Source organism: Mangifera indica, chromosome 20, assembly GCF_011075055.1.
Source record: "Mangifera indica cultivar Alphonso chromosome 20, CATAS_Mindica_2.1, whole genome shotgun sequence".
NCBI lineage: Eukaryota > Viridiplantae > Streptophyta > Magnoliopsida > Sapindales > Anacardiaceae > Mangifera > Mangifera indica.
Genome location: NC_058156.1, coordinates 9,513,491 through 9,526,926, shown reverse-complemented (window position 1 = coordinate 9,526,926; position 13,436 = coordinate 9,513,491). Strand labels below are relative to the sequence as shown.

The following is a 13,436-nucleotide window of genomic DNA, read 5'->3' as shown; positions in this document are numbered from 1 at the left end:
AAAAGAGAGAAAAGTTCAAATTTTGAAATAGTATCACAAGTTATACTATATTTCTTTCCCATGATCGCAAAAAATAATATAATATTATGTGAATTTATTTTTAAAAATATAAATAAATACATATATAATATCTCATCATATGATTAAATATTATTATATTTTTAATTTAAAAATAGTTAATATCATATATAAAATAAATATTTATATATATATTTAAAATAAGTAGGTGCAATTTTATTAAAAAATAAAAAGGTTTTTGAAAAATACATTACGAAAACACAAAACTGAGAAAAGAACTTATTAGTTTAGTACTTTATTTTCCTTTTGCTTGATATATCATTCTCACAACTTTCCCGGAAAGGCCAAACGCAAAAATAATAATGGAATCGAATTGCAAAAAATTTAGAAACATAGAGTTGGGACCCTGGGTGGGTTGAGACAAGTAATTTGTGAATGGGGCAGCTTTTAATTACTTGGTGTCCACATGAATTTATTATAATGTTTCCTTCTTTACGAAGAAATTAAAACTTGCCAAGTTAATGCTGATAGGTTGCTCGACTCTCTACTCGCTTTCGAAAACCTAGTCATGCACCAAAGTAACTATGAGTTGATACATATTTGAGAGAGAGTCCAAGACAACGGTTAGGGGCGTATTGTTTATAAGAATGAAATATTATTCTAGTAATTTATTTTATTTGATTTATTAAATAAATAAAATATTTTAATAATTTTTTATTATTAACGGTGATGTGAAAAGTTACAAAAAGTAATAAGAGATTATTCTAGTCTAATGCGTAGTTAGAATTTTCAAGCATCTCATAAAGGAATATAATTATTTGAATAGATATAGAATGAAATAAGAGTTTGTTTCGTAGTTTTCATATGAGGGAAGAAACTTATATCATTCGAAACTTGACTTTTCACAAGAAGATATTTTCATTTCATCACTCAAGCTAACCCTTAGGTCTCTTGAAGTTTTTGCATTTCTGATTCATCAAAGTCTCCGAAAGGAAATGCGAATATACAGATATATAGTAATGTACTATACTTTATAAATTAAATCAAATGTGTTCGTAAATAATATGTGGGTGACAGCACAGGGCAAGGCAAAGTGCTTACACATTATCAATTTCATTATTTTTTTAATGAAAATTTATTAAAAAAAATATTCAAAACATTTTATTTGATTAAAATATTCAAAACAATTTTATATTTTTCATATTTTTTAATGAAAATTTCATTAAATATTTTCACGTACATAGATTTCATCCATGATATCATTTTCTCTCATGCCTTAACAAACAAATTGATTCACATCAATCAAACATTTAAACTCAATACTAATGTTTTTAAATCGAATCAGATATCGACACTAATATTTTTAAAATCGAATCAAATATCGATATTAATATTTTTAAAACAAGATTAGATGTCGACATCAATACTTTTAAAACCAATTCAGATATTGACCTAATTGGGGTTGGGGGGGCGGGGGACATTCTGGTTTAATCGGTGGTCACATCGATTGACCAATTATTAGATTGGTTAATTATTTGAAAATAATATTTAAAATTTTTTTATACAATTTATTATTAATTATACAATTTGACTTATCTAACATTAAAAAAAATGTGATAAATAAGGTATTGAGTTTAAGTTTTCATAATCTAAGAAAAATTGACTTTTTATATTGATAAAGTCAAACCTGATTTTATACATGGTACAACCAAAGGATTCAAATAGTTTAATTAAGTATAATTCGGTTAAATTGTAAAAAATAATTTTTAAGTGAATTAAAACTAGTTTGATCAGTAATTGATGATTCAACTGATCAAACCGATCAATCTAATCCGGTTTTTAAGCCCATGCTCAACACAACCTTCACTTCCAAACATACCTAAGCTGATTAGATTCAAACAAAAGATTGTTTTTATCATCGAAATCGGAGCATGTAATACACGCGCTGCCGTAGTGAAAAATTGTTGGTGAAGCCTGCCTTCTAGATCCCAACATTATTGTGTGTTGACAGTTCACTGAATTATTGCCCCTTTTACCCATGTTTTTCATGTTTCCAAAGAATATTCTTTCATGTTTACCAAAACCAGTATATACAATTTTATATATAAATAATAAATTATTAATTAATTAATTAATAATATTAAAGATAAAATAATATATAATTATATAATAATAAATTATTATTTATATATAAAATTATAAATATTATTTTTATCTATAATTTTATCGAATAAGAATATGCTTTCTCATGCCTCACGTGAGTTCTTTCTCTTTATTTCTTTTTCCATTATTGTCAAATAATGGAGTGCTTTTTTGACTTATGCATAAAAAAATAATAATAAAAATTTACATAATTTACACTGTTAGTTCTGTTCATTTACTCCAATGATCAATTACTTGGGCTCTCTCAATTTGTTGTTCAAATGTTTTTTCAATCATATAAAAGCAATTTGTGTTAATTTTTGTTTGGCCAAAAGACTTTTTTTCACTTAAAGTTTAGTATATTATCAAACTCTTATCCATAATTTTTTGAAAACTTGAATACCCACAAGTCATTTAATTTATGCACAAATCTTGTCAAAATTGAGCGAAAGATTTGATTTGATTTCAATCGATTTTATGCCATTGTTGACCATCGTTGACCTCTCCTTCGATGGTCAACAATGGCGTGACCATCTCTTTTCTCTAATTTATTGAATTGAAGACGAAGCCAAAACCCTAAGTCATGTATGTTGCATCAATTTAATTAATGACAATTTTGTACTCGACCTTCGTCATCTGTCCATTAATTTTGGAGTGAGAGAGTGTCGACAGAATGAAGAAGGGCATCAGAAAATAAGCAGCAAACCTAAAAAAAGTGTAAATATGAAACCCTAAAAATTGTGGGGAAATATTAGTTTTGTAAACTTGGAAAAAGTAACTTTTTAAAACTAAATTAGGGGAGAAAATATTAGTTTTCAAATTTAAGGTAAGAAAATGAGATATTTTTTTATTTTTTTAAAATAATATCACTAAATGACATTTTTACACACTAAAAACAAAATTTAATATAAATTGGATCATGGGTGTATATTTAGGTTTTTGAAAAATGTAGGTGAAAGTTTGATAATACACTAAACCTTTAGTGGGAATGAGTCTCTTGGCCATTTTAGTTTAAATTTTTTTTTAATACAAGCTAAGAAAATTGATAATAATAATAAGGAAAAATTAGAACATATTATAAATTTTCATTTTTCTAAATTTAATTTATATATAATACTAAAAATTTTCAAGCTTTGATATAATTATAGTTCTATGATGAGTCCACCTCCATATTTGATGAAATTTTTGTTTTTATTTGATAAAAAATATGTTTAAGTGGTCCAATTTGGCCTCCACTTTTTATTTTTCAATACCTTACACACTTTAGTATATACAAATATGATTATGCTTAATTTTTAAAACACATTTTTGTTTTATTTAATAATTTTAATAAAAAAATAATTTATAATTGAATTGTTAAAATATATACTGTTGAATATAAGATAATTTAAAAAAATCACATTCAAATTAATCACGTTTCTCTTATTATTATTATTATTATTATTTTGTATGGTGTGAAATTTTTATTTGAATCGAAATATTCTTTCAGAATTAAATAGATCACATTAAATAGATAAAATATTGATCTACCTATTGATCCGATAGTTATTAGAATAAGTAAGTTAAGAGTTTGATTTTAATACATCACCAATAAATTTCGAACTCATACCCTCTTGTTTGAATACATGTATCTTTGTCAATCAAACATTAAAATAAATAATAAAAAAAAAACTCTTTTTTATTTTTGATACAAAAACATATGTATTGATGGTTCAAATGGAGGTGGGTTCTTGAACATGTCTTAGTTTGAGTTCAGTTCGAATGAAAAATAGTTCGGTTTGAATTTGTTGAGTCGACATTAAGAGTGATTTAAGTTCAATTTGAATTTGGTTCAAATTTATAATTTAAACTATAACTCGAATACATAACTCATATTTATTGTTTAATTTTATGATTCATTAATAAAACGATATTATTTAATAATTACTTAATATAATTTGAATCAATCAACGTACAAACTAAGTTTTAACCAAATCAAATTATCTATCTAATTACGAGTCAATCGAAATAAACTTTTTTTAAAACTCAAATTCTGCTTAGTTTTAAAACGATTAAAATCTCTTAACTCAAATTTAATATAAATAAATTCAAATTAAAATTAAATTAAATCGAATAGGTTTTTAAATACGAACTACATCCGTTTAGGTCTAGCAGCAGCTTCAAATCAAATACAAGAGCAAACAAATGATGAAAGTCAAGCTACAATTTCCAATGCAGCACGAGATGGTAATTCCCAAGTTTCTTAAATAAGTAAAAACTGAAAAATCAAGCTCAACAATCTAAAACACTTTCTTCAATGGCTTTATTATGTCTGTCTTGTTGATTTTTTTCTATTCTCTCTGAAGTCTGAACTCTAAAAATAGCAACCACTGCAGGCTTGCCTTTTTTCTCTTTCATGGAGGTTTTGTGTTTTGTGACACAGATAATTTTAAACCCCATTAGTTTTTTCTCTGTTTCACCATTGGTTTGTACCATTTAACTTTATACTAGTAATGGTATTTCTTTTCTTTTTCTCTTTCAGGCTTTCACTCACTCACTCACACTTGAACACATAATCACTTGGGCTACAGTTTCTTCATTTGGGTACAGAAAAGCCTTATCCTTTCTCTTTTATAGTGCTTTGTGCTATTTTTGGTTACTCTTTGTACGAATAAGATCTTTCCCTTCACTTGTTTCGGTGGCTTTTTTCATTATTGAGTCCAACATTCAAGGGCGTGTGCTGTCAAAGTTTGAAGCTCTTTATTTAGTGTCTCTCTGGGGCTGCTGCTTCTTTTTAATGGGATTCTCTTGTTTTGGTGTATTTGACATCTCAGGGTCTGAGTTTCTTGACGATTTGAGCTTTCAAAGAAGGATTTTTTTTGGCTTATTTCTTTTCTGATTTCTGTACTCTTCAAGTGTTTGTAAAGTTCTTCAATGGATACTGTTGAACGAGGTGAAACTTGTTTGAGGGTTTTAATTTGATTAAGCTTGGTGTTTGTGGAAAGTATTGAAAGAAAGAGTTTAATTTTTCGCTTAAACTGAAGTGGGTTGGTTTTTATTCAATTTAATGGAGCCTTGGAGCCATGTTCCTGTGGGGAAAGTGCCAATAGCAAATGAAACAATTTCACCTTCTGATTCTTCTGCAAGAAGTAAAAATATATTGATGGGCTGGGAATTGAAAAGTTTTGGTGAATTTGGTATTCAAGAATTGGTAGGAAAAGGAGTACCTAGCAATTCAACTAGAGATGTTTTGAGTAGAAAAGAAAGTAGTGGGAGATTGAAGAGTCCATTTATGCCTACATCAAGCTCATTTGTTGTTGAAGATGAGTCCACTTCAAAGCTTTCAAGCTCTGTGGCGGACTCCGACTGTAGTAGGGACTCATCAGTTTTTGATCTGAAGCTTGGCAGGTTTGTTGATCAAAGATATGCTAAAGCTCATAACTCTAAGCCTTATAGAGGAGCCCCTCTCTTGTCTTCTTCAGAATCTTCTATGCCTCCAAAGAGAGCAAGAGTACCAGGAATTATTTTTCATACTGCCTTTTGCCAAGTTTATGGTTGTAATAAGGATCTCAGCTCCTCAAAGGACTACCACAAGAGGCATAAAGTTTGTGAGGTTCACTCAAAGACAGCTAAAGTTATTGTGAATGGCCTTGAGCAGAGATTTTGTCAACAATGTAGCAGGTTGGTTGTGTTTTATCAAGTCCTTTCTTTAGTATGCAGACCTTGTTCTCTGTTTTGGAAATCGGGGTTTCCTTACTTGAAGAACTTTATATCTTTGAAGCATTGCCTAATTTGTGTTCCTAATTAGATGTTGGTTAAAATTTAACCTTGTTTAGTTAGGAATTTGTCTCACCACTGATACATGGATCTTAGTGCTGCTATAATATGTTCTATTGTTTGATTATCCAGGTTTCATTTGCTGGCTGAATTTGATGATGGTAAGCGCAGCTGTCGTAAACGCCTTGCTGACCACAATGAGCGTCGGAGAAAGCCTCACGTTAGCATTCACTCCGGCCGGACTGGGAAGCTACTTCAATCATATAATGGTAATGAGAATTCTTTAACTGGTTTCACATATTTTGTGTGTGTGTGTGTTATTATTTGCATAAGTGTATGGAAACAGTTGATGATCGGCCTCCATTTGAACTTTAAATTGGGTATTACTTTATTCTTAATTTAAAATTACTCTATCACATAATGACATAATTGTTTATTTAAAAGTGTATATATATAGTTTTATTGGATGAGAAAATCTCCTTACTGGAGGTTAATATTCTGTCAGTAACCTTCATTTTCAGTTGTATTCTTCACAATGGTTTACGTGTAAACTTTTTTGAGAACACCAAACTCGCTTAAGTTCATGAAGTTGTGCTCAAATCTATGACTATGCCAAATCGCATTCCCTGTAGAATTTGAATAATTATCTTAACATAGCTCATGTCCATCAGTTCTTGAAATTATTTCCCTATGTAGTTTGATGTCAGATTATTGATGGTTATGAATGATTCTCAACTCTGTGCAGCCTTTGCAGATAGCAGATTTCAGGGGTCTACACTAACAACATCATCCTTTATTTGCCAAGAAATACTTCCCAGAGGAATTTTTCATCATGAAAAATATGAAACAAACGACTGGTGCAAGCGTATAAAACATGAAGATGCGACTCATTATAATCCTCTGTCATCCATGCCGATCACAAGCGCAAGTCTGTCATCTAAATCACTTTTCCCTCAGAATTTTGAGAAAGGGGTTCCCTTTTCTCATGGCAATGGAACTAATACAACAACAGAAAGATTTTTCTGTTTGAACAGTGCTCAATTTCCACATGATGTAGAAGGGCCAAATCTGTCATGCATGCCGATCACAAGGGCAACAACAGAAAGCATTTTCTGTTTGAATGGTACTCAATATCCACATGATCTAGGAGGGCTAACTTCTTACTCAGGTAATCTGTTCCAGGATACCTCATTAGGCATTGAAGATTTCAATGTTTTTGATTCAGCCTCAACCATACAAGGATTATCAGAAATTTCTGAATCCGGTTGTGCTCTCTCTCTTCTGTCAACGAAATGTCAACACTCCTCTAGCCATTTCTCAGGAATTCCCTTCACTCACCCTTGCCCTCGCCCTCTAGCCATGCCAGCGGGCAGCAATAGCCATTTCAATATGACTCAAGTCTCTGAAAAGCTCACAGGCTTCACCTCACAGGCATCAACAAGAAGTGGGGTCTCAAATAAGTTCTCTTTATCTGGAATTAGCTCTGTTGAAGGAAGTAACTTGGGTCTCATACTGAAATTTGATAATAGTGAAGCAGTCAACTTTGACACCAATGATGGGATCTACCAGGAGCCTGATTGCATGAACGCAAAGGATCGCCTTTCAGGTGAAGACGGGGCTACAATTGACTTGCTTCAGTTGTCATCACAGCTTCAAAGAGTAGGGCATCAAAGGCAATCCATGCAAGTAAAGCCTGGAAATGATGCTTTCTTCTGCCTTTAGAGCAAGATACAGACACTTTGGGTTTTTACTTCCTTTTCCCCTAACCAAAACTCATTTTGTCCAGAAATATTGAAATATAAAATTATCCATAATTTTTAAGTAATTACCCAACTTTTCTTTAAACTTCCTCGTCATTGGAGTTGAATAGTATGTCGCATCGTATATCGAAAATTAAATTCTTCATATCACATATTATGTATTATATAATATATTTTTTAAAAAATAAAATAATAAAAATTTTTAATTAACATATTATCATTTTGAAAAATATTATAAACACTGTTAAAAATTTAAAATATCTCATATGTATGTTCACAATATTTTCATTTTTTCTAAAAAGATATATCGATATTGGTAATATATATCGTATTATACAATTTGTTCACTATATAATATTAATTTAATATATCTTAAAATATATATAATTTTTTCTTGTATTGTATTGTATTATGTATTATATGATACCAATCCCTATGCACGCTCTTGGGTAAATGATAAATTCGGGTAGAGAAGAGGGTTCATTTTAAAGGACATAATAAAAAGAATCCTAGTAAAAAAAAAAACCAACACACAAAGTCGTTGTAGTATAGTGGTAAGTATTCCCGCCTGTCACGCGGGTGACCCGGGTTCGATCCCCGGCAACGGCGATATTTTCAAAATTGGTTTTGGAAAAACGACGCCGTTATTCTTCAGATCCTCCGGCTTTTAAAAACGGGTCCGGGTTTGATCACAAGGAACGACAACGTTTTGAGGGTGATCACCTCACGTGCGGCCAGATTGGGCTGGACTTTATTTTATAAAATTAAAAAAAAAAGAACTCATAAATAAATATTTTTTACCACGTGAAAAATACACAAAATATAATTCCTTATGAGCTGTACGATGTTAGGAAAATATTTTTTTACCACGTGAAAAATACACAAAATATAATTCCTTATAAGCTGTACGATGTTAGGAAAATTTGCATTTTTATGGTTCATAAAATATTAATCAAGACTTAGAAGAAAAAAACAAGAATCATATTTTAATTTTATCTAACATTAAAGGCATAGTTAAAAATTTCAAGTGGCAATCATAATTTTGAATATTTGTTATACACATTAATTTCATGTTAGTATATAAAAGCATAGTTATCAATATCCTACGATATATGATACGATATAATACATGTGAAAAATGAGACATATCATGAGGTGTATTTAATTAATATGATATAGTGAACGTATTATATGATACGATACATATCTTATGAAATGATACATAATATAAATACGGATTAATATTTTTTTTAAAGAAAATGATGAGGTAATAAGAGTGTATATGAGAAATTTTAAATTTTCAAGAGTGTTTGAATATTTTTTTAAATAATGACATATATATAAAAAATGAAATTTTCGATATATAATACGATACACAATTCAACTACTGTGTATAAAACATTAAGCTTTAAAAAAAAAGTAAAATTGACTAGTATGAATAAATTTCGCTAAAATAGGAGAATAATTATCAAAACTAATAAATAAAGTGTGAAAAAATGAGTATTTCCCAACTGTTTTGTGTCAAAACGATAAGTTGTCATCTTTAAAGTTGAGAAATAAAAAATTTTCATCGTTTATAATATTTTATTAATAAAATTTGTTACATTTAACGGCAAAAACAAGGAAAAGATGAAAATGCATTAAATTGTCTTTTTACTAAAAAAATTATCAAACGAACACTAAATTTATAGGACAACTTCTCTGATGATGATACTTAAACTCATATAAGTTGAAGTTTCTAGACAACCTCACCCCATGCTTCCATCGATAACACTACCAATACCCTTTGCCATTATTGATAACGCCATTATCACTCTTATTTTCATTGACAACACTATTACCACTCCTTACTACCATCGACATCACCACCACCATCCATTACCACCATCAATAACACTAAATTCAACCACTAAAATCTAAATAAATCACAATCTAGCTTTCAATTATATCTTGCTTTTGATTTTTAATGTCATCTTTTGTCATTCTACTCTTAATTGTTTTGAGATTATACGATTCAATAAAACTTGTACCAAAATAGTATTAATATGGTGGAGGGCAAAGAGAATTAGATCGTTTTTCAGATAGTGGGATGCAAAGAAAATTGAAGCAATTTTGAGATGGTGGGGTGCAAAAAAATATCAAATCGACTTTGGAACAATGGGGAAGATGATAGGGGTGCGAAGAAGAAATAAAAACTATTAATATGATTCTTTATTTTTATTTTTTTAAGTATAATTTAGATTAAAATTAAATAAAAAATTTAATTAATACCCTTTTGTAGTTAAAATTGATTTTAAAAAAAAAAGGATAAGAGATGAAAATTTTAATTTTCTATTTACTTTAAAGTCAATGATTTAATGTCTTCAAATACAAACCACAATCCAACTTTCAATTCTATCAACCCTTTTATTTTTTTAATTTTACTAAACTCCAGTTGAAAATTTATCCCATCTAATTCAACATTAATATTCCATGAATCTATAGAGTTAAAAAAACATTTCATAAATCTAAACAAAGAGAACATTAGGAGTTTGTGAAACTGTCATAGTATTAAAACTTTTACGAAAAAATTTGGGTTTGAGGCCTCTAACAAAGAGAACATTAGCAGTTAACAAAATTAGTGGAGCAGGGTTCGAGTCTCTAACAAAAACAACATCAGGAGTGTCTAAAATTAGTGGAGTCGTAATAGTCAAATTATGTATTAAAAATCTAATTTTATGTATTGTGTATAGAATATCGAGTATCATATCGTATAATATAATTTTTAAAAAATAAAATAATAAAATACTAATAAAATAATAAAAAATATAATAGATACGTCATCATTTTAGAAAATATCTGAAACACCTAAAAAAATTTAAAATTTCTCATATATGCCCTTACTACATAATCATTTTCTCTAAAAAGTATATCGATCTATATTGATAATACAAATGATATCATATTATACGATTAATCTATTGTATCATATTAATTACGATATATCTCATAATACATATCATTTTTCATCTGTATCGTATCATAGGATATATACAGTATATCATATGATACTGACAACTATGAGTGGAGCATTAAAACTTTCATGTTACTTGCCAACAAAAAAAAATCTAAACAAAAAAATGATATTAATAATTTGTGCTGCTGGTCCTAAAGTTTTGTTTCCATGAAAATATTGTTATATGCCTGTGTATGTTGAGTTGTTGAAGAGCCAAATGGCTGCTGCAGAGCCTTCATTTTTTTATGGAACATGATTTGAACAAGACAACTTAACTCCTCTTAAGATATTTTTATCATTTATTAAAAAATTCATAATCTAATCTGCAAACACAATTTTGGACATTTGTTCCAATGTTCTATCATGGCCTCACATGCGTTTTAATTTTAATACATGAAATATACAACAATATCCTTTTTTTTAATTAGAAAACTTATTCGAATGAGGCCATTTTATCGGGATGAATCACTACATCAGGTAAGGATAAGAGTTTAATATTGATATAACTACCCTGAAAGTGAAACCTCAAGAAGTATTTAATTTTAATATATCCTGTACTTTCAAACTTGACATCTTCCTCATTTGCCACTCGAGTTTTCGTTAGGGTAAAAATAATAATGTATTAACATGATTGCTCTCCCCATCTTCCAAATTGATTTTTCAATTAAAGAAACGCCAAAAGACTTTTGTTCCCACCCAAGGTCTAATCCATTGACGAAGTTCTATCCGTTAATTTTTAAAAATTCAAATATTCATCCATCATTCAAATCATTCAGTGAAATTTATAGTTGAATTAAAAATTACATATTTACCCTTTTTAACATATATGTATACATGAAAAACCAAGATTTGATGAAAGAGTGCATTATTTAGAAAACTAACTTTTCCCCCCTTACCCTAGGGTTTCATATTATTCATATTTTTTTCTCTTACTAACGCCACACAAAGTTTTGAAACCTTCACCCCTGTCTTCCAAGATTTTCACAACGAATTATGGCGAACTTCTTCCTTCATCTTCGAGCAACAAAGAAAACCAAGGAACATTGGCTTGATCTTGTTAACCAATGTTGGTAATGAGAAACCAAGGAATAGAGTAGACGAAAAACCGAGGAATCGAATCGACATTCCTGTGCATGAATAAGAAAAAGGATGGCTGGAATGATATACGACCAAGGGAGGGAATCAAGCAGTGTGATGAACATTGACTCTCACTAGAAAAATGAGTGAAAATATCATTTGAAAAATGACATTAATCACAAATCTTGCTAATTCACAACCACAACTTCAACAAAGGGGTCAAAAATATCATTGAGGGGGAGAGTGTCAACAAAATGGAGATTATACCATCGGACTAGGAAAAATAATCATTAAAAACAAAGAATACAATTATTGGGTGTAACTACAATTTTCTAATAATCAAGAGGGGTAGTTATACTAAGTTAACTAAGCTAAAAAATATATAAAATTTTAAAACTAATTAAAAAAAGGGATAAAATTTTATTTTTTTAAAATTATTAAATATAATATCAATTATATTTTTATTATTAACAAATTTTTTTAATAAATTTAAATAATGATAGATATTTAAATTTTAAAAAAATTAACTGATGGGTTGACTTTGTCAGGCTTGTCGGCCTGATCTTAAAACTAACTTTTTGAGGGGCAAAGTTAGCAGGCTATCTTCCAGCTTGTACGAACCGGAACCACCCATAACCCATGAGTTTTTTTTATCACATAGCTGTGCATAACGTAAAGTTTCAAACATTGTCTCCTGTGTTAATTTTTGTCTTCATCACTTTCCAACCCAAAATCTTGCTTGCTTCGTTTGACAGTTTTCTGATGAAAAATAACAAGGCCAAAGGACTTATTTCCACCCACGGTATGTTGCATTTTTTTTTTTATTTCTTAATTTTAAAAATTTTATTTACCTATTTATGAACAATTAAAGTTAATAAAACTTTAATCTCTTAAAATTTTATCTCATTTTTCTCTTCTAAATTTTAAAAATTAATATTTTTTCTTCTAAGCCAAGTTTTAAAAAATCGTATTTCTTTCCTAGAGTTTAGTTTTAATATGCAGTTGTTCTTTCCGGTGTTATCGTCAATCATCTCTCCCTTTTGATAGTTCCTCTTCCTCTAATAGTTTGCCCACCTTAAATCTCAACCCCTCTGACGTTGTATGACATCATCTAGGAAGACAAATCGTCTCGTCTTCTCAGATGATGTCACACGACATCAGAGAGATTGGAGTTTAGAATAGGTAAACCATGGAAAGAAAGAGAACCGTTGAGAGAGAGAGATGGTTGACGATAGTGTCAAAAAGAGATCAAATATTGAAACTAAACCCAAGAGGAAAAAATGTGATTTTTTTTTAAACTTAGTTTAGGAAAGAAAATATTAGTTTTTTAAAATAAGATAAAATTTTAAGTTATTTTTAATATTATATATTAAATATCAATTTTATTTTTAAAATTAATAGACTTTAACAGTTTATAAATGAGCAAATGAAATTTTTAAAACTAAGAGATAAAAACTAACATATACACCATACTTTGGGTGGGGATAAGTTCTTTGGCCAAATAACAATGGAAAAATGTTTCCCTTAGCTGGAATTGGTTTGTCCATATACGGGATTGAAGGTAAAATGGGGCATCCACATGAAAACAGCGAAACCAGCTGGTGTTTGCCGACAATGGTCGCCACTGTTTCCTTTTGTCACTATCAAAACACAACCAGAAGTTGCGGAGGCAACAGCACATGTAATTT

The 13,436-nt window shown here is 29.4% G+C and overlaps 1 protein-coding gene and 1 non-coding gene across 2 annotated transcripts; both read left to right on the top strand.

Annotated features, from left to right (window-relative positions):
• Nucleotides 1–4,446: 4,446 nt before the first annotated feature.
• On the top strand, nt 4,447–7,741 carry LOC123203848 (squamosa promoter-binding-like protein 16). Its single transcript, XM_044620298.1, has 3 exons — nt 4,447–5,820; nt 6,049–6,185; nt 6,662–7,741. Exons 1-3 carry the CDS (start codon nt 5,207–5,209, stop codon nt 7,636–7,638), a joined length of 1,728 nt encoding a protein of 575 aa, XP_044476233.1. The 5' UTR covers nt 4,447–5,206; the 3' UTR covers nt 7,639–7,741.
• A 472-nt stretch (nt 7,742–8,213) lies between these two features.
• TRNAD-GUC lies at nt 8,214–8,285 on the top strand. Its single transcript has one exon. It is a non-coding gene; the product is annotated as a tRNA-Asp (tRNA).
• Nucleotides 8,286–13,436: the final 5,151 nt, after the last annotated feature.